The sequence below is a fragment of the Gossypium hirsutum genome, chromosome D05, assembly GCF_007990345.1.
Source record: "Gossypium hirsutum isolate 1008001.06 chromosome D05, Gossypium_hirsutum_v2.1, whole genome shotgun sequence".
Classification (NCBI taxonomy): domain Eukaryota; kingdom Viridiplantae; phylum Streptophyta; class Magnoliopsida; order Malvales; family Malvaceae; genus Gossypium; species Gossypium hirsutum.
This window is the reverse complement of record NC_053441.1, coordinates 14,954,144-14,973,412: the sequence shown is the minus strand read 5'-3', so window position 1 is coordinate 14,973,412 and position 19,269 is coordinate 14,954,144. Positions and strand designations below refer to the sequence as shown.

At 33.4% G+C, this 19,269-nt stretch overlaps 3 protein-coding genes across 4 annotated transcripts; 1 reads left to right on the top strand and 2 right to left on the bottom strand.

Annotated features, from left to right (window-relative positions):
• Nucleotides 1-2,343: 2,343 nt before the first annotated feature.
• On the bottom strand, nucleotides 2,344-6,605 carry LOC107924734 (calmodulin-binding protein 60 B). The gene is made up of 8 exons (XM_016855313.2): nucleotides 6,066-6,605; nucleotides 5,391-5,466; nucleotides 5,226-5,284; nucleotides 4,271-4,764; nucleotides 3,994-4,154; nucleotides 3,667-3,870; nucleotides 3,302-3,539; nucleotides 2,344-3,206 (listed from the first exon to the last, which is right to left on the bottom strand). Exons 1-8 carry the CDS (start codon nucleotides 6,155-6,157, stop codon nucleotides 2,635-2,637), a joined length of 1,896 nt encoding a protein of 631 aa, XP_016710802.1. The 5' UTR covers nucleotides 6,158-6,605; the 3' UTR covers nucleotides 2,344-2,634.
• Nucleotides 6,606-10,414: 3,809 nt separating this feature from the next.
• Nucleotides 10,415-12,475, bottom strand: LOC107924410 (ribosomal RNA-processing protein 17). Its single transcript, XM_016854851.2, has 4 exons — nucleotides 12,163-12,475; nucleotides 11,960-12,065; nucleotides 11,099-11,222; nucleotides 10,415-10,921 (listed from the first exon to the last, which is right to left on the bottom strand). The coding sequence occupies exons 1-4, from the start codon at nucleotides 12,291-12,293 to the stop codon at nucleotides 10,668-10,670; spliced, it is 615 nt and encodes a 204-aa protein (XP_016710340.1). The 5' UTR covers nucleotides 12,294-12,475; the 3' UTR covers nucleotides 10,415-10,667.
• A 323-nt stretch (nucleotides 12,476-12,798) lies between these two features.
• On the top strand, nucleotides 12,799-16,525 carry LOC107924409 (sphingosine kinase 1). 2 transcript variants are annotated; one of them, XM_016854850.2, is made up of 10 exons: nucleotides 12,799-13,377; nucleotides 13,463-13,585; nucleotides 13,684-13,784; nucleotides 13,881-13,953; nucleotides 14,344-14,430; nucleotides 14,550-14,627; nucleotides 14,759-14,829; nucleotides 14,973-15,260; nucleotides 15,945-16,067; nucleotides 16,199-16,525. In XM_016854850.2, the coding sequence occupies exons 1-10, from the start codon at nucleotides 13,044-13,046 to the stop codon at nucleotides 16,388-16,390; spliced, it is 1,470 nt and encodes a 489-aa protein (XP_016710339.1). In that variant the 5' UTR covers nucleotides 12,799-13,043; the 3' UTR covers nucleotides 16,391-16,525. The 2 variants fall into 2 exon arrangements, with proteins under 2 accessions (XP_016710339.1, XP_040949871.1); XM_041093937.1 differs by lacking the exon at nucleotides 12,799-13,377 and having other exon boundaries at nucleotides 13,561-13,585; nucleotides 13,878-13,953.
• Nucleotides 16,526-19,269: the final 2,744 nt, after the last annotated feature.

The window sequence follows — 19,269 nt, the reverse complement described above, 5'->3', positions numbered from 1 at the left end:
TATCCTGATAAAATATAATTTACTGTAGTGTTTACATTTGAGTCAGAATCCAAGTAGATGGGCCTCGAGTCTTTTTTAAGCAATAGACAAATACTCTCAGGCTGAATGACCCAAAGAAACATGAAGGATCTGAAATGTGTACATCTCCTATACCAAAGAATCCAAAGGCAGGTGTAGAGCTTATACTTTTGCTGTATTTAAGAAGGCGTGCCTTGGTCTACATAGTGGATGAAGATGCTGTTTTGAGAATCAGATACCGAATGACTGCTACCTCCTCCGACTTTTGTCTATCTGCATGCATGTAGAAGATGATATTTATCGTTTTTTAAGGTATTTTGAATTTTACAAGGATAATGTACTGTCCACACAGCTATTGACAAAGCATGTTTTATTTTCAAAGTAGCTACACACTTTTTCCGAGTGCTACACTTCGAGGTTTCGTAAAAAAAAGAAAATGGATGCAAAGGTTTAAAAAGAAAAGAGAGCATTCCTTTACGCTACTCGAGCTTCTGATTATTAGCATAAGAATAATTCCCTTTCTTTTTGGGGCTAAAGAAATGAAAAAGTAAAACTGCAGAAGAATTTGATGCCATTGTAGGGACACAGGGCCATGCATACATGTCTGTTTCATGGAGGCTTTCAAATAGGAGCTGATCATAAACTCAGCTGCTCAGAATAAGACATGCCATTAATCTAAGCAGTAGATTTCATTTGACAGCCTCTTAAGTATAATATGTTGAATAATTCAATGAATTATTTTCAACCAAGTACATTATCCAATATCACAATGATGCAAATCACCTGTTACCCCCTCTCCCCTTCTCATGTTTCTTGGGTAGTAAATTTCAAATTGAGACCGTACAACTATTCTCGTTGTCTTGGTTCCAATTTTGTGGATGATAAATACACTGTTAGGATAACTTTGTTCACTCTAAATTTAACTTGGATTTAATATGTTTATCATACCCCACAAAAATATATATTATTTATTAAAAAATTATATAATTGATGTATTAACCCATAAAAAAAATTGAAAAGGATAATCCACCAAAATTTTTGAAAAGGAATTATTTTATATAAAAATAAATAAATTTCTTTTATTCTCTAGCTCTCTCTAATAGATGTTCAAATTTTCAAGGTCTCTCTAACTTAGTAACAATTCTTTCTTAATTTTTCTTTTCATGCCTTATTGATTAATATCTAAAAAAGTAAGATTCTAGCTTTTCTTATGATAAATTAGGAATTATTTTTGCAAGATCTAATTTTTCATTTAGTGAATCATTTTGGGATATTGATTTTTCATGAGATTACTAGCATCGTGAGTGAATAATAATTTTTAGAGGCTGATTAATACAAATCCTTGAAGGAATTAGCATTGATTGTATTCATATATATTTGAAATAATTGTATTTATAATCTTGAATTTTTTTTAATATTGATTAGAAATTAAACATTTTTATTTAAAAATTGTTGTTGCTAGTGTGATTATTGTGAATCTTGTGCTTGAAATATTGTATTCTTACACCAAAAAGCAAAGTGATTTTTGTTTTTGTGAAAAAAAAATTCTAATTGTATATTGGCTTGGTGAAAACCTTTTTGTATTTAAAGACTTAGATTTATTTGTTTTAAACATTTTACATGAAAAAATATTTTTAAATAAAGTCTATCAATGATGTAGAGAAAGAACATATTAGTTTATATGAATTTTTATAAACATTTTATTTTAAAAAAAATTAACCCAGAATCCAAATTTATTTACTTTCACCCCTGTTAATAGATATAAAAAAATCTATTAACAAAAAGTAAAATGCGTAGGACTGAGAAACAAAGGAATAGATTTTCATCAAAGTAAAATGGGTAGCAAAACCTGCCGTAGACTTCCATGTCGTTTCATCAAACCATACACGAGTCCTTACTGTTTTGCATACGGCAGAAGAAAACAAGAGAGCGACGGGATACTGGCAGAGGCGACGATATCCATTGAAAACTACTAATGAAAAGACATGAAAGGGTGAGTCGGAATCTCCTGTCCTGCTGGGGACCAGATCCGCACATCATGTTCTCAACTATACTTGGACTCACTCTCTTTAAAGTTTAAACGTCTTCCCACGTCCACGTTCCTCAATCCTCGAATTATAACATTTCACTCGCAATTATTGGTCTGTAGTAATCCATGCACTCGTGGATAACGTGTTTAACCCTATAAAATTCCATAATTGCCACAACGAATATCACTCCTTTTCTTTTTGGTCCCTTTTATGAACCGCCATTGCAGGGTAAATAAAAAAACATAGTCCCATTAATTTATACAGCAGTGAGATTTTGCGCAGGCAATGTTATCACTACCACAAATAAACGTTGCCTTTGTTTTTATTTCGTTAGACCTCAACATAATACAATAGATGTTGGTCATCTATATGTCTTAGACTAGTAACATGCATCTGTTACATCCGCTAACATTTCTAGCCTCCACCCGGATTGTGACCTTCCTAGTTTAGGATGGAAGCATACTGTACAGACAAGAAATGTACAAACAGGAATAGTTCATAGATGGCAGCCAGATCCTGCCAACAAACCTAAATGTCTTTTGTGTCCTTCTTGCTCTGGTTGGACTTGGGAGGCTATAGATATAATCTACGAATCATCTAACTCGATGAGGTGTGCTCGTCTTTCAGCAGCCTTTTTCCTAATGAAGATGCCCCATCTCAGAGCTGCCTTAAGCTTGAGCCATCCCACTACGGCTTTGCCTGATGAACGTGAAGCATCATTATCGAAACCGTAAGCCAGGGATGGGGTGGGCATATATGTTGAGGGATACGGATGAGTATCTTCAATAGCGTTAAAGGGAGGAGGAGGAGGAGTAGCATGGCAATGGCTTCCCATGTTAAAGATACGAAGCAAATGCTGCATGTCTTCATTATCAAGCATTTCATTGCTTCTCATTTTAATCTCCTCCTCTGAGAAGAAATCATCGATTCCCTTGTAAGTAGGAATGTGTGATGTCCCGCCCTCATGGAAACCTGGCATGGACGATTGACATGGACCAAGAGCTGGGTCATTGTCATGTCCTGGAACCTGGACCTGGTGTGAACCACTGACCAAAGGATTTTGTAGAGCGAATGAAGAGCCACTGAACTGATTCTGAGCATGAAGATGCACATTTTGTGATTGCATTGACATTCTTGCCGCCATACTATCATCATAACCTAGGGAGACAAACAACACAGTAAGACAAACTTAATATATAACAGTCTGACAAGCTGAAAAGCAGACAGCACATAAAAAGTGAAAATTTCATTACCTCCAACATTTAGACTAGAATCTATAGGAGGCTGCTCTGAAGGAACTGGGACTGACAGGGTTGGTAGAGTGTGTTGCTGGTTGATTGAAATTGGATAACCTTGTGGATCCATTGGAACATTGGCTTGTGAAGGACCTGCACTGTCATCTTCCTTAGACCCTAGCAGAGATTTACTATCATACTCTATAACATGCATCCAATTTTCATATGCTTTCTTCACCAAAGCATCCACGTAAACCTGCAAGAAGCCAAAAACAAAGCCATTTCAATTAATTATCATATAGGAAAAATTGGAGTAGTAGATAATGTTCCATTTTCTTCTGTAGCCTAAACCGGTTTGAAGATGAATGCAAGTATATATTTACCTTCTGGTTGTCTGCAAGAGAATCAGCTGCATAAAATTGTCCATTAGCAATTAGGCCACTCAACTCGTGGATGCTGTTAAAGACTATGCCAACACTCCTCACATCATCAGGGTAATAAACATAAAGTTTCCCACTTAGAACACAAGTTTTTGCATGCTCCACCAGAACATCCCACATCTTATTAGACATTCCACTTCCAAGAATCTACAAGAAATGGGTAAAAATTTAGTTACAGAAAGAAGAAGAAGAAGAAGAAGAAGAAGAAGAAGAAGAAGAAGAAGAATTAAAATATGATTGAGATTAGAGGATGAGACAAAGAAGCCTTACATTTCTCAGCCTTTGTGAGTCCCTAATCACAAGTCGTAGAAAGTCTTCAACTGTAAAGATCCCAGCTTTATTGAGCCGCTTGTGAAACGACCCATCTTTGCCAATCTTCTCTAATCTCCACACTTCATCGTGTAACGCAGGTGGATAGTGTTTCTTATATACTGTTAAGTGAAAACAAAAAGGAAAAGAAAATAGACAATGGTTTACTGGCTTTTAAGTCTGTTTCACTGCACAAATACGGATGCTTGGTTTTATAACCAAATTTAAGAACACTCACATTCTCCTCGGTGATCCTTAACGGTGAAGGCTTCTGTTTTCGCTTCACGAATACGGATACCATCACAACAACCAGGGGCAACCTTTAGCCCCAGCCTGAATTTCCTGCTCCTAATCCAGCTCGAGTTGTCAGTAAATGTCAACTCCCCTAGTGTTCCTACACCATCCTTGAGCATTACTTGCAGATCTCCAGTTAGTAGTGGCCTCTTCCCTTCACGCTCCTTGACGATATGACTGTCAAATTCTTCTTCAGTCCAGTTATCATCATCTTCATTGTTAAAATCACCCTCGAGCACGAAGACATCAAGCTTGGCTACGGATTCGGGACCGCATGTTACGACATGACCGGTGTTTGCATCGACCAGGACGATATGGATAGCGGTACCTTGCTCCCCTTCGACCTTCCCTCCTGTAAACAGAGGAAGGGACAACCTGGATCTAAAGTGCAGCTGCAAATTTCTTCCATCAGGTCCTTCTATCCACTTAGGAGAAGACCTGCATTTTCTAAACCATTGTGAGTACGAAAACAAAATGCAGAATCATCAAAAACTCCTCACAAAAATACTCTTAATGGTAACAGGAAAACACATTAATTGGAACAAAGCGGGGAAAAACTGCATCAGTAGAAGCAACAGTCATCAGATTTCCGAATAATCAAGAGAAGAAGAGATGAAATTTGAAGCCAAATAAATGAGAATGAATGCAACCAACGGTATTATAATAGACAATAATGTTGTGATTAGATGAACAGTAATGGGGCACATAAGTGAAAGAAAAACCAAATGCGCTAGTACAATGTAAGTGTAATTCCAAACCTGATTATTTTTGCAATAAAATTTTATTGGGAGATAGAGAAATGATTAAAAAGAAAGTTTTCCAAAAGTATTGAAACCATTTTCTTCTTGTATTATTATTACAATTTTAGAACCAAAAAAGAAAAAAAAGGAATTCCATACTTAGCCGAAAGCTTGGCAGAGCCCAGCTTTGCTAAAGCACGTTCCACTTCTTCACTGACCTGTTCATATTACCCAGACCACAAGTGTTTGAGTTTATAGAACATCAGCTTCAAAATGAGAATATGGAAAGAAGATCAAAAGAGAAGAATAAAAACAGAATCTTACAACTCTCCGAAGAATAGGCTCCAATGATGAGCAAAGTTTCTGCAGACTATCCACCTTCAGTGCTTCAACAATCACACTGCATCAATGTTAAAGCTTTATGTTACCAAAAAAACTAGCAGCAGTTTGACACAAGGATGAACCCAAACACCATTTAAAACTATACATCAAATCTTGATTCCTCAGTAGTAAAGTTGCTCGTTTTTCATATATCTTACAAAAACAAAGTCGAGGCAAGAAAGACAGGTTTTTTTTTTTTATGGTTTTACTAAGCTCGGTCAGTCAAAACACTGCAACTGGCACTAACACCCATGCCCCATTTTTCATTTGGCTCGTAATAAAACAACACAACTATGGTCTCCATGCTCTTTATATTTTATATATAATTAAACCAGAATAATCCAAAATTATTCTTTTAAAAGAATAGATTTTATTCCCTGAGAAAGCTGTTTAAGAGTTTTTGTCTAAATATATATATTGGCTATGCCAAATTCCAATAACGTCTAACAGAATCTAAAGTAAACCATTTAATGCATAGCATGTTTCAGATTCAATTCACTGAATTCGGAATTCAATTAAAACTGTATCCTTACATTAACCGCATTGCACCCAAAATAAATAAATATAATACAAAATCAACAAAATGTTTGATTTGAGAAAAGAGGAGAGTGAAGAGACCTAGCAAGAGCAGGTCGTTTCCTGTCAGGCCCTTCATCACCAGAACTCGAATCTAAACCTCTCTTCTCTCTCGCCATATACTTCATTTGCATTTTTTTTCAAACTCAGCCCTGTTTGGTTGCCCAGAAACTACTAACACAGCAAAACTTCTCTCTCTCTCTTTCTTTTCCCACTTCTCCTAGCTTATTTTGAACTTTGCATTTCTCAAAAAAACACAACCCCAAACTCGAAAAACACTTCTCTTTCTCTTCAAAGGTGATTCGATTTTTATCCACCCAAAAAAGAAGAGAATAAAATTTCTCTCTCCTTTTTTTTTTTCCTTTTTGAAAAAGAAAAAGAGAGGAGGAGTAAAGTGAAAAGCGAGGGAATTGGATTTTAGGAAGAGAAGGTTCAAGGAAACGTCGGCGAACTTTCGTTGTTGTTATTGCGTTGTGGACAATGTTGTGTTTACTCACAGTGATGACTTTGGCACTGTGGCCAATCTGTTTAGAAATCTCTTTACAAAATTCGCACGGTCGTCCCCGCTCAGCTATGATCTTCGTTGTCCTTTTTTTTTTCCCTTCTTTTACAGAGCCGTTCGATTACGGAATCTCTCCTACGCTTTACTTGTTTGTAATTATTTGCGTTTAATTTCAACTTTGTAGTTAGGAGTAATGATTGTTGGTTCGTATACGTACGTGATCGGCACTGTTCCGTTTACGAAATTGTTTGAATTTCTGTCGATTTCGCATACAGGTTTATTTTCCTTATTACTAATATCCATACATAATAATCATAAAGTTAAAATATGTTATAAGTCCCTCTATCTTTTGAAAATTTAGAATTTAGTCCTTTATATTTAATTTTAGAAATTTAATTCATCTACTTTTCAGATTTTAAATTTCAGGTCCAGTTGTTAATATTATTAAATTATTTTGTTAAATTTGTTGGTATATCAATTTAAAATTAAAAAAAACTCACCTCATAACTATGTAACCAAAATAATATGTTATATTGAACTTCAATTTAATTTTTAAAATTTAATAACTGGACTTAAAATTTAAAATTTGAAAGATAAAAAATTAATATTCTAAAAATAAAAATACAAGGAGAAAATTTTTAATTTTCAAATAGTACAGGAGTTATGACAAATTTTAACCTAATCATAATCAAATACTTCCCTTAGGTATTAATCATTGGGGGGATCTGTTTTGTGGCATTACTCATGGGGGGGGGGATCTGTTTTGTCTGGCTTAGTTAACTAATTTCCAATCCATTGTTGTGGTTTAAGCAAAACTTTATGTTCAAAGGAAACAGAGGCCAAACCTAACCATCATTTCATCCAAGACTTCGGACAGATTTTATTCTATATTTTTTTAAAAAAAGGCAACATTTTTGGTCCATTTATTCTCAACCAGACAAAAACACCCGGGACGGGATCAGTCATGCAACCGCATTATATGACTATCAAATCAGATAACCTATTCTTTTCACAAACTTCAATTATGTCGCAAAAAAATTATTTTAAAAAGGCTAGGAAAAATTCTGGTTGAAATCAAAAGGGATTTTTTTTTCTTTTTAAGTTTAAATTTTAAATGAATCACTCAGATATCTGTGAAGGTTTTATATAAATATTATCCCAGTACTAGATAAATCATTGAATACAAGTATTTCTAACTTAGTTTTAATTATTAATAAGTGAATATAGATTGCTAATTAAATTTAATTATTGTGACCACTAATAATTTATTTGTAACATTATTAATAATTGAATATCTACATTGTAAAATTGTAAATTGAATTATTGAATACTAGTAAATTAGAAAGATTTTGTTACAAAGATATAACTTGCAAAGCTCCATTAAAAATTATACAAAAAAGGTTAAGGGGTTTATATTGTAATTTTTTCTTCCATAAATATTTTTTTTCCCTTGACACATGTCAAATATTTATAGTATGAACACATTAAAAACTTAACAACCTTATAATATATGTATGCACTAGTTTGTTATCATGTGCAATGCACGGCTTTGATTGTATATATAAATTCAAAATGTATTACATTTATTTATTAAAAATTTATTACAAAATTTCTAACATTTTGAAAACATTATGATTGAAAAAATTAAAAAAATACAATTTTAACTTTTAGAATCTTGATAGTTTATATTATGACTTATGATTGATTTGTGTCAATTTTAATTTAATTTTTTAATTGTATGTTGAAAAATTATACGTGTTTGCAACTTCATTATTTGTAAGGTGAAAAATGTTAAAACTATACAAATTTCCTTAAATTATTGAACATGCTTCATATTATTTTTATTCAATTTTTTCTTAATTTATTTTTTATTTTTAAATTAGTAAATATGTGAAGTTATATTTGATAGTACCTGAATACGTTTGCAATTAATTCAAAAGATCCAAATTAAGGAAAAATAATAATTATTTTAATGCGTTTAAGAATTATTTTATTGTTTTTCACTAAATTTTATTATGTACAAATTAATTAGCAAATATGTGGAGTTATATTTGATATTATCCAAATATGTTTGCGATTAATTCAAGAGATCCAAAATATTTAGTTCAGTTCCTGAGGGGGAAAAACAATTAATTTAATGCATTTAAGAATTATTTTATTATTTTCACTAATTTTTAATATAAAAAAAGGAAATAATATTCAAAGGAATTGTTTAGGAATATTGTAAGAAATATATATTTAGTTAAAAAATATTTAATACTATGAATATTTTCATTATTAATTGTATTGATGTTAAATTTTAAAAAATGAATAAAATATGTGAGGGTTTATTTTGCAATTTTTTTTAATTAAGCTTCAAATAAGATGGACAACTACAAAATGAATTTTTGAGATAGAACTTTTTTTTAAAAATTATAAAAACACTGAAAATTTTAATGTCATAATTTGTATTTTAATTAAGCCTCAATTTAAATCCATTGATAAATACAGAGGACTACATAAATAAAATGGTGAGATGGAATTCCACAAAGAAAGCTATTAGAACACAAAAGGACTTAATGAGATAATATCCCTTAATGTCTTGTTTACAAGACGTAATTGATTTTTTTATCCAACATTGTATCCACAAGTTCATAACTCCATTAAACATAAATTCATGTCAATTGTTAATTATTTTATTTAAAAAAATATAAAATAAATTATCAAAATAATAAATGTAATCATTTAATAATAGGGTATAGTAATAATTTTTTAATCGAGTTGGCACATGATTAACCTGTGACACCAACTTAATTAGGGATTTTATTAATACAATAAAATTAGGTAAATTTTAATCCATATGATATATTGTTATTTAAAACATGATAATTTAAACTTTAATAAGTTTGAATTTAGATTATATGCATTAATTTAAATGTGGATAAACTTTAATATTAGTGATATTAATATGAAAATTTTGTTTTGAAAATTAGTTTAAGATGTGAAAATTTCTAATTTACCAAATGTAAAAAAAATTGTGTTCAATTTTTTTTACTTGTAATAACGTATATATATAATATAATATTTCACTCTCAATAGAAAAAAAAAACATTGGTATTATAGTTTATCTCAATTTCGATATTAAGCAATTTAGTCCCTCTAAAAAAATTAAATCAATTTAATCATTGTCAATTTCAAAAGTGAGCAACTAAGGACAATTAATTACAATATTAAAGTTTTCATTTGTTGTACATATTTTTTATTGGTATAATAACAAATTTCGCTTTCAATGTTTACACATTTGGTCAATATTTACAAATAATATATAAACATTGGGAGCTAAATTTGCTATTAATACCAACTAAAATTATGTCTAATTGGTAGAAAACATTAACACCATGATTAATTATCCTTAGTTCATTGCTTTCAAAATCGCTCTACTCTTTTTAGAGGAATCAATTTACTCAATGTTGAAATTAAGAATGATTGGAAATGTGTTTTTCTTTTTTGTAAAACAATGAATCCCGTAATTTCTAATTGCTATGTATAAATCTTAAATTCCAACAAGTGTATGTGAATTTTTGGATCGATTTGATTTTATGTTATAATTCTTTAAAGGTATATGAATTAAAATCTTTCAAAACAATTCACTAGTGAGAACAGAAAAATGGAATACGGTAAAGTGTATCATTCCATGGTTAGATTATTTTTTTAAAAGATGTCTTTGATCATGCGTTGCACAACTTGTTCAGCATGTATTTCAAGAAAAGTGTAGTAGCTACCAATCCTATGGCCATTTTTATCTTCTGCCAAAGTAATTACTTAATTGAAGAGAGGAAAAACAGAGTAATTAAGCAAAAGCCTTGATACTTTTGATGTAGGGAGTCTGGAAATGCATTCAAGTGGGTGGTGGAACAAAAATAAATCTCTTCAATATTTGAACTCAAAATGGAAAAGGGAAAATATTCATACACTGCAAGTGGGAGTTTTCCCATTGAACCAAACTTCAAACTAGGCAGCAGGAGAAGAAACGGGATAGAGACAACATGGGGGTCACTCCCAGACCGCCAATCCATCCGGGCAGTTAAAACTTGTATTACACCCTTCCATATAAAATAACATCAAGTATCCAAGTCTACTGAAAAATTTGTCCGATGTAGGATTCAATGCGAGTTCTTGCTCCTTTTCTTCCCCTTATTTTTCTCTCTTTTACTTGGTGGCTTAGGTCTGTGTTTAGCAACTCTCTTGAAGGGTTTACTTTTGCTCACAGGTAAGGCGAGTTTTTTATCAACTTTATCTCCGACTGATCTGAGCATCGTAGTTTGAGTCTTTGCACTAGTGAAATCTTCTTCCTCATGAGAAATCTCACTAGTAATCACAGTGACTGTCATGTTTCCACCATCATACATAGTTGTCCCTTCCACAGATAAACAAAAGCCGACCACTTAATAAGATAAACAATACGTTTGAGCTTTGTATCATAAAAATGCCAGTGCAATATAGCGATTGAAAGCAAAGAAAACCATTGTCCTCTATAGTCAATAAACATTATAGTAGCTTGTGAATCCATCAGCTTGTAGGATTAGAAATATACCAGAAACTGATGCACTTGGCTCTCTTTGTTCATCATCTTCGTTGTTCTCATCAATTCCATCAGGTCCCGAGCTTGTATTGGGAAGTGCTCCCCCATATAGGGCAAATTCTTTTTCTAACTTTCTCTGATGATTTCACCAACCAAAGAAGTAACTTCGGATTGTTTTCAAGTTAGATAGGAAAGCCAAATACAAACATAAAACTAAGTAGACTCTGTATGCAGCAAACATAACACACAAAGTTAAATGCTTGAATCTACTAGGGTTGAAAGCAGATATATGAACTCCTGAAGAGATCCTCCAATTCCTTGTATAATGCTATGTTACTCGAACTCGGGGGTGATTGTCAAATATTGGTATGTGTTTGCACAGAATGCTTAATGTTTTCTAAGTTTTTCCCATATATCTGAAGAATCTATACCCGTACACATGTTTGAATGTTTGTCTGTTACAAGCATTGGACATGAGTTCTTTAGAGAAAATGAAGAATAGGAGCAACACAAGTCTAATTTCATTGCAAAGGTGGGAATGAAAAGGAAGAACAAGGTTTCAGAACAAGGTTTCTCCCAATCTTGTTATTCAAATCTCATTGGCAGATTAATGGTGGCAATCCTTTCCGAGTGGCTATGCCTATGATAATTGGTTTCTGTTTGCATAGGGAAATGGAATAGAATCGGTGAACTAATTTCCTTTATATGTTACAAGCAATCTTCAACAGCCGTAACTATTCGATTTTAAAGCAACCACTATGGCAAAAAAGTGCAAATTTAACAAATATTAGCTGCAGTTTGAAGACATTTGATTTGAATCGAAATACAATAGCATCGTCCGAAACAGGTAAAAAGATAGAAGAAAAGGAAAACCTTTTTGCGCTGTTCAATACGCTTGCGTCGTTCAGCCTGCTCTTGCTTCTTATGGGCTTCCTTTCTTCGCTTCTTCTTCCTCTTGTGAAACCCAGTAACGTAATCCCTTACCAATTCACCAATTATCAAAGCAAAGCAAAGCAAATATTAGCCTTTTTCCCTAGGGTGGAAATAAAGAATGAGTTATGCGTGTGGTATGGTACCTGAGATCCTTCTCGTTGAAAGAAACGGAGAGTGCTTTGTTTTTGAGAGCTCTTTTCGTTATGTGGCGGCCTCGGGGCTTCGATTGTAGCACCGGTGCTTCCTCTTCGTATTCTTCTTCTCCTCCTCCCATGGCTGCAAACAGAGCAGCTTCGTCTCTCCCTAGATTGCAATGTGAGGTTTAACGAGCCGGGGTTTTGGAGACAGGCTTTAGGTCTGGGCTCAACTTGGCATGTTTTGGGTTATTAACCCGGTCCAGTATTTTATCTTTCAACTCAAACAAGCTCGACGGTGGAGGGATCGGAAATCATAAATGGCGCAATCATTACCCGCCACGCTCCTTTCCATTTTTTTATGGTAAATTTCCTTAAATCTTTATTATTTATCTTTTAATCACTTTTAAAATGAATTTTTTTTTTCTTGAATACTATCCATTTCAAATTTCATTTCATTTTTTTCAACTATGAAATGGTACCTTCAAAACTTACTTTACGTGATTGATTCATTTGTCTACAATCTATTCAATATTATTTCTCGAACGGTGTTCAACGTGATGACAAATATCATTCACAACAGCAACAAAAAGAACGTCATGAAAATATCGACTTAGTCATAAAAAATGAAATTAAAATAATCACAATACCATAAGTCTTACCCGCTACATTATGTGTAATGTAAATAAATGAATAGCGCGCCACAGAGGGTGGAAAAGAAAAAAAGAGCCGTCCAAAAGCAACAAACGATTTGACCAAGAACCGCGAAGCGAATCAGAAACTTCTCAATCCCACTCCATCCCCGCCCTCTGCCGTCTTAAACCCAACCAAACCGTACCTTCCCATTAATAATTGCCAGATGCCTGCCATTTTGAAAACCAGTTAACTCTATGGATCAACGTAGTGATTCAGAGAACCTCTCACCCTTCATATCAGACCGAGTCCTCGTCAACGGGAAAGTGGTTCCCCTGACGTTCACCAGAGACGGGAAGCTCCGGTGGAACCATAACGACCGGCGGTGCTTGAACGTTGAGAAGGAAGCTCTCGGATTCACCTTCGAAGGTTCTAGAATCCGAGTCAATGTCGTCGTCGAAAAGAGAGATAGAATCCTCTGTTTCGCGAACATGGGAGGTATAGGGAGGCAGAGTTTCGTGTTCGAGCCTCTCTCTGAGGAATCGCTCACTCTCTGGTCTCAGAAGCTTCGTGATTATATTGATTCTCTCGGTACAATTTTAAAAGAAAGTCATTTTCTTTTTTCAAGTTTTATAATTTGAATTATTTATCGTAACAATTTTTGTTTTCGTAACAGGTAGGCCAAAGAGACTATTGATATTTGTGAACCCGTTTGGAGGGAAGAAATGTGCAACTAAAATTTTCGTAGAAGATGTAAGACCTTGCCTTGAAGATGCTGATATACAGTTTACTGTCATAGGTTTGGATTCAATGTTTTTCTCCCCATTAAATCCATGTTTTAACTTAACACAATTCCGTTCTCTTTTATAAATTTCGATGACAATCACAAACTTTCAGAAACTAAACATCAGCTGCATGCTAAAGAAGTTGTCAAAACCTTGGATTTATCAAAATATGATGGAATTGTTTGTGTTAGTGGCGATGGAATCCTTGTTGAGGTTAGTTAATCCAATTCTCTGAATATTGGATTATTATTGTAAATTTGGGTGGGTTTTTTTTTTCAATATCTCAACATTGTTGCCACCTTTTAGTAGGTGATAAATGGATTACTTGAAAGAGCAGATTGGAGTGATGCAATAAAGATGCCTATAGGAATGGTTCCTGCTGGTGCGTTTTCTCTCTATCACCATGTTAGTATAAGATAAAATTTCTTAAACTGTAATTAATGAATGTAAATCTGTGCTTGGATTGTGCTTTGAAGGAGTTTATTAATTTTTGGAACCTTTAAAATTTGTGGTTTTATGTTAGTTGTAAGTTGAAACCAAAGCTCTCTCTTTCATAAAAGTTTACCACTTTTGGGACCTCTTCGCAATGATTTACTGGTTCAGAATGTGAGGCGTAAAGAGTTTCTTTGCCAATTTGATTTTTATTATCTATTCAGTATTTTCTGGTTCATTATGATTCTGATTGGTTTGATTTTTTTTTTCCATACTTAATTAGAAAACTTTTCTAATGACTTATTTGGGCAGTGTTGATATCTGATTGTATATGGTGTAGGAACGGGAAATGGCATGGTGAAGTCTTTGCTGGATTCAGCTGGTGAAATATGTAGCCCATCTAATGCCATTCTTGCTGTTATCAGAGGTTAACAAGGGTGTCTCTTATTTCATTAAGAACATAGTTATTTTTTTCTTTCTCTGAGCAGCAAATAGTATTTCATTTTGATTGAAGAATTTTTGGGCTTAATATAGTACTCCTGACAGGGCATACACGTTCGTTGGATGTAGCTACTATCTCGCAAGGGAAAACAAGATTTTTTAGTGTCTTGATGCTTGCATGGGGTATGTAAAATTATTCCTCCTTCCATTAATCAAAGTTTGGCAATGCGTGTATCTGGCTGGTTTTGACTACAGGTCACAAACTTTAAAATTATTGCACTTTTAACATTTTGGCAAATGTTTTTTTTTTCCAGGTCTGATAGCAGACATTGACATCGAATCTGAAAAGTATAGATGGATGGGGAGTGCTCGTATTGATTTCTATGTATATCCCTTCATCTGATCTGGTTGCTGCTGTGCACATGGACTTTTATATAGCTTTAGCACCTCATTTAGGGCACAGCCAGTATGGCTCCATAAATAGTTTGGGATTTGGTAATGAGAATAGTCTTTGTGTTTCCTCTGTAGGCTCTTCAACGTATAACATATTTAAGGCATTACAATGGACGTGTTTCTTTTGTGCCTGCTCCTGGCTTTGAAGAGTATGGCGAGCAAACCAGTTATTCTGGTGAACCTTCCTGTGAAACAAGCACAAGTCAACAAGAGTCCCTTAACATTCAACAGCCTGGGTACCTTGGATCCGATGTTAAGTTGGAGAACATGCATTGGAGGACTATTAGCGGACCATTTGTTTCAATCTGGCTTCATAATGTACCGTGGGGAAGTGAAGATGTCCTGGCTGCACCCAATGCAATGGTTTATTTTACACTAACTTGTGAATTCAATTATTTGTTCTATTATCCATAAAATATGTCTTAATTTTTTGCTATCCTCTGCCTTATACATGAGCAACTTCCTTTCGCCTTTAACCCGTAAGTAGCATCTGCAGTGTCATTAACCTCAAATTTTGAGTTTGTCCAAACTCCAGTGGAATTGACACTAAAGTTTAGAAAGATACTACTATGTTCTTCTCTGACTTAATCTTAGCACTTTAAAAGCATCCATTAATACAAACCAAAGCAAATGAGGTTTCATTCTGTATAATCTATAGCATATGAAGCTTCATAGCTGCCAGAGTTTTGCATTTTGATGCCCTCTTAAGCTCAAGAAAACTTAGTTTGAGGAATGCTACAATCACTAAGAGACTGTTTTCGTCTTCAAGACTTTAGAAGCTCTAAGATTCCAAAAGAATTACTACACTACGTAGAATGTGCTGAGCAAGGACCGGCTCACTTTTTCAATTTTTCATCTCTAATTAAAATTCCTGCAACCATGCCACATTTACTCTATGCAATTTCAATTATGTTTAATCTTGCACGATGGATTTCACCATTGAAATTTGAACTTTTCAGGTCTGAAATTTTCTGTTTGATTTCTGTTTCTACAATGCATGCATGACTAATATTACTATCATGTTTCTTTTGATGGTTGCAATTGCAGTTCTCGGACGGTTATTTGGATTTGATTATCGTAAAGGACATCCCGAAATTATCCTTGCTGTCATTACTATCAAAAATGAATGATGGGAGTCATGTCCATTGTCCACACGTTATGTACCTTAAGGTGAGTTAACTAATCGATAACCATTTAACCTTGGGATTGGTTTTTGTAACTTTTCTTCTATATAAAATTCGAAGAACCATGGTCCTATCTTTAGCAATAAAACCATCCATGTTCTTTGTGATTAACTACAGGTGAAGGCATTTGTGTTGGAGCCTGGTGCTCGAATCGATGATCCAACGAAGGAAGGGATCATCGACTCAGATGGTGAGCTACTTGCCAGGGGAAATGTAACATACAAGGGTAATGTAAAGTGCTATATGGCGTACGATAAGCTTCAAATAACCGTGGATCAAGGTTTAGCTACTTTGTTTGCACCTGTATAGAGCCTGTAAGTTGATTATAGATGAGCCCTGTTTTATTTTACATTGATTTAAAGGTTTTATGTTACTAAAAAAAGTCTGTTTAGGGGATTGAAGTTTTTGAAATTTTGAAAGGAAAAATGATAATATTTGATGGCAGAAACTTTCCATATATAATAATATGATAAATCCTGATTCCACCGCCCAATAATAAGGGTACATCTGATGTGAATGAAGCAATAAAAATTGTACTACTAAAAAGGAGTGTACATCTGATATGAATTCTTGACAGTACTGGTAATTGGTAAAGGGGAAGTTTTAGGATATGAGAGTTCAAGTTCAAATTTTATTTTACTTACAGGTGTAAGTCTTAAATTTAGATTCCAGTCTTATTTTTAGTTTTATTATTCTAATCTATGTTCAAATATATTATAGTATTTTGATTTTAACTATAAATATAATACATATGGTATTACTTGTTATTGTGAACTGTAAATATAACTTGTTATTGTGAAAAAAAATTTGCATATCCAACACATACGTAACATGAAGTCCGTCGAAGGGAAAATAATTAGGCGTGGGACATACAACAGGTACGATATGAACACACACCAAAAGTGGAAGACAAGGTGATGCTACTTTATACACATTTGTTCATACTTGAGAGACCAGACCAGCTATGACTCGTGTTTCTTACGGTTTCCGTAATAACAAAACGTTTAAAAGAAGAAGAAAAAATAAATGAAAAGGCCCCACATCAAGTGCCCTCCCCCTCAAACAAAGGTTAACTGGTACTTCTGGACACATTGTTTTTGTTCCAACAGAAACAGCTCTCTCTCGGTCTTTCTCTCTCTATATATATATATGCAAATTGATATTGGTTGAAAATAATCGAATTGATTGAAATACGGTACGGACGAATGGGGGAATGAGATTAAGAGGCAAAGGCACCCTCGCAGCACTTTCACTCGACCAGCGCGTATCTGGAGTGCTCGTCGTCCATTCTTTTGGTTTGGTGCTCAAAGCCTTGATGATGATTTGACAAGGCTGATAAGGGGGCTTTGCCACCTGGTAGATCTAACTGAATCTTGCTGCAGCAAATCGAAATCAAAATCTTCATCTCAAAAAAAAGCTTTGAGAATTGAGATATGTTGACGTCACTTTGACCCTCTTTGGGTATGGGCTCCCCCGCGCATGCAGATGCACTCACTTTCCATTATCTGCTTCTGCCACTCCGAATTTGACCAGCTATATGATATCCTTCAACTGCCCCTCTCATTTCCATTTAAACAATGGCCTGCCATATTTTAACCCTCACTATGATCTTATCTCTTTTATCAACCAAAGGTTTTCAATCTGCTTGATCCAGCCACGACACTTTCATTATTACTTAAATAAGATTTTATATTTGATTTTTGTGAGTGATTAGGAGAGACGTATAAAGCCAAAATGGAATAATTTTACGAGGAAGCATTAATTGTGATTATCAATTTCAACTCGTTAGAGTTAGGCCAAAGTCGTGCTCAATCAATACACATACAGTAACCTCAACCTTTTGCTGAAAATATACAAAATACAAAACAACTTCGGTTTCATATCCACGTTAGCTACTATATATATTATATTTATACTATAAATATAGAACCGGTCCAAGCCAATATTGTCCCGTACCCAAAGTTTGCACTTAGGATTATGTGGTGTGATTCATGCACTCTTCCAACTCAGCATAATTCAATGGCACATTTTTTCTAAAATTATTTGTGGCTGTCTACCATTGTCCACTACGTGTCACATTCCTCCTTCGAAAGAAACAACAAGAAAAAATAGCATCATTGTTAGATGTGGTCGAGATTCTATATATATGTTTGGCATTTAATTTAAACAAACATCATCTCTTTAGTATTTATCACATACCAAAATATCTCAAAAACTCTTCTTGTCCTCTTCTCGCATCTCCAACATTTTATCCTGTTATCGTTATATAAATATGATATTATTTTATATATGTATACATGTCTGAGGTCTTTGAATGGTTGAATAGAGCATCTAAACTTGTCCAACACTTGTCAAGAGGAAGTTGACAAAAATATGCATGGACAAGAATGTCAAGTCGTTGAAATATTGGTTTTGGAACGTGTTTATATGTACATATATGTATATGTTTAAGGAAAATTAAGGAACAACCATGTAATCATATTATTATTCTAAGTATATGATTGAATTAATGCTATGAGTTAACTCGAGATTAATTCAATCAAAGAAATTATTAAAATACTTTCACGTATTTGAAATAAGCTATATTCTTATAATGACACTCTTATCTTTTTATATGTTTAATAAATTTAATATAAAATTTGGTTATATTAAGATTTAAACCCATGCCACTAGCATCATCTATAAAATCTTTTTTTTTACCACTTTAACCAAAGTTTTATTTTAATATTTTTTTATTATTCAATGTTGTTTATTGAATTGGTGTCACAAATCAACTTGATACCAACTTAAGAATAATAAAAATACTATGATAAACAATTGAAGTGCATTTAATATTCTTAAACTGATGTATTTATACCTATTTAAATATTGTTTTACTCACAATTTAAACTTTTTTAATTTTAATTTCATATATATTGTTTTACTCAAATCTGTATTTTACATAAGCAATATAATGTTTTTACTTCTTCTTTTTGTTTTCTATTTTTAAGACAGGTTTTAACTGTAAAGGTGGTTACCTAGACAATTGGAGTCAAAAGAGTAGGTGTTTGCAATGGATATATTAAAATCTTTTATTCAAGCCATGCATATTCAAATGTGTTTCAAATATTTGCTAAAAAATATATGTTCGAAATATGAATATTTAAAATCAAATAAAATGCCATAAAACATAGAAAGAGTACATGCTA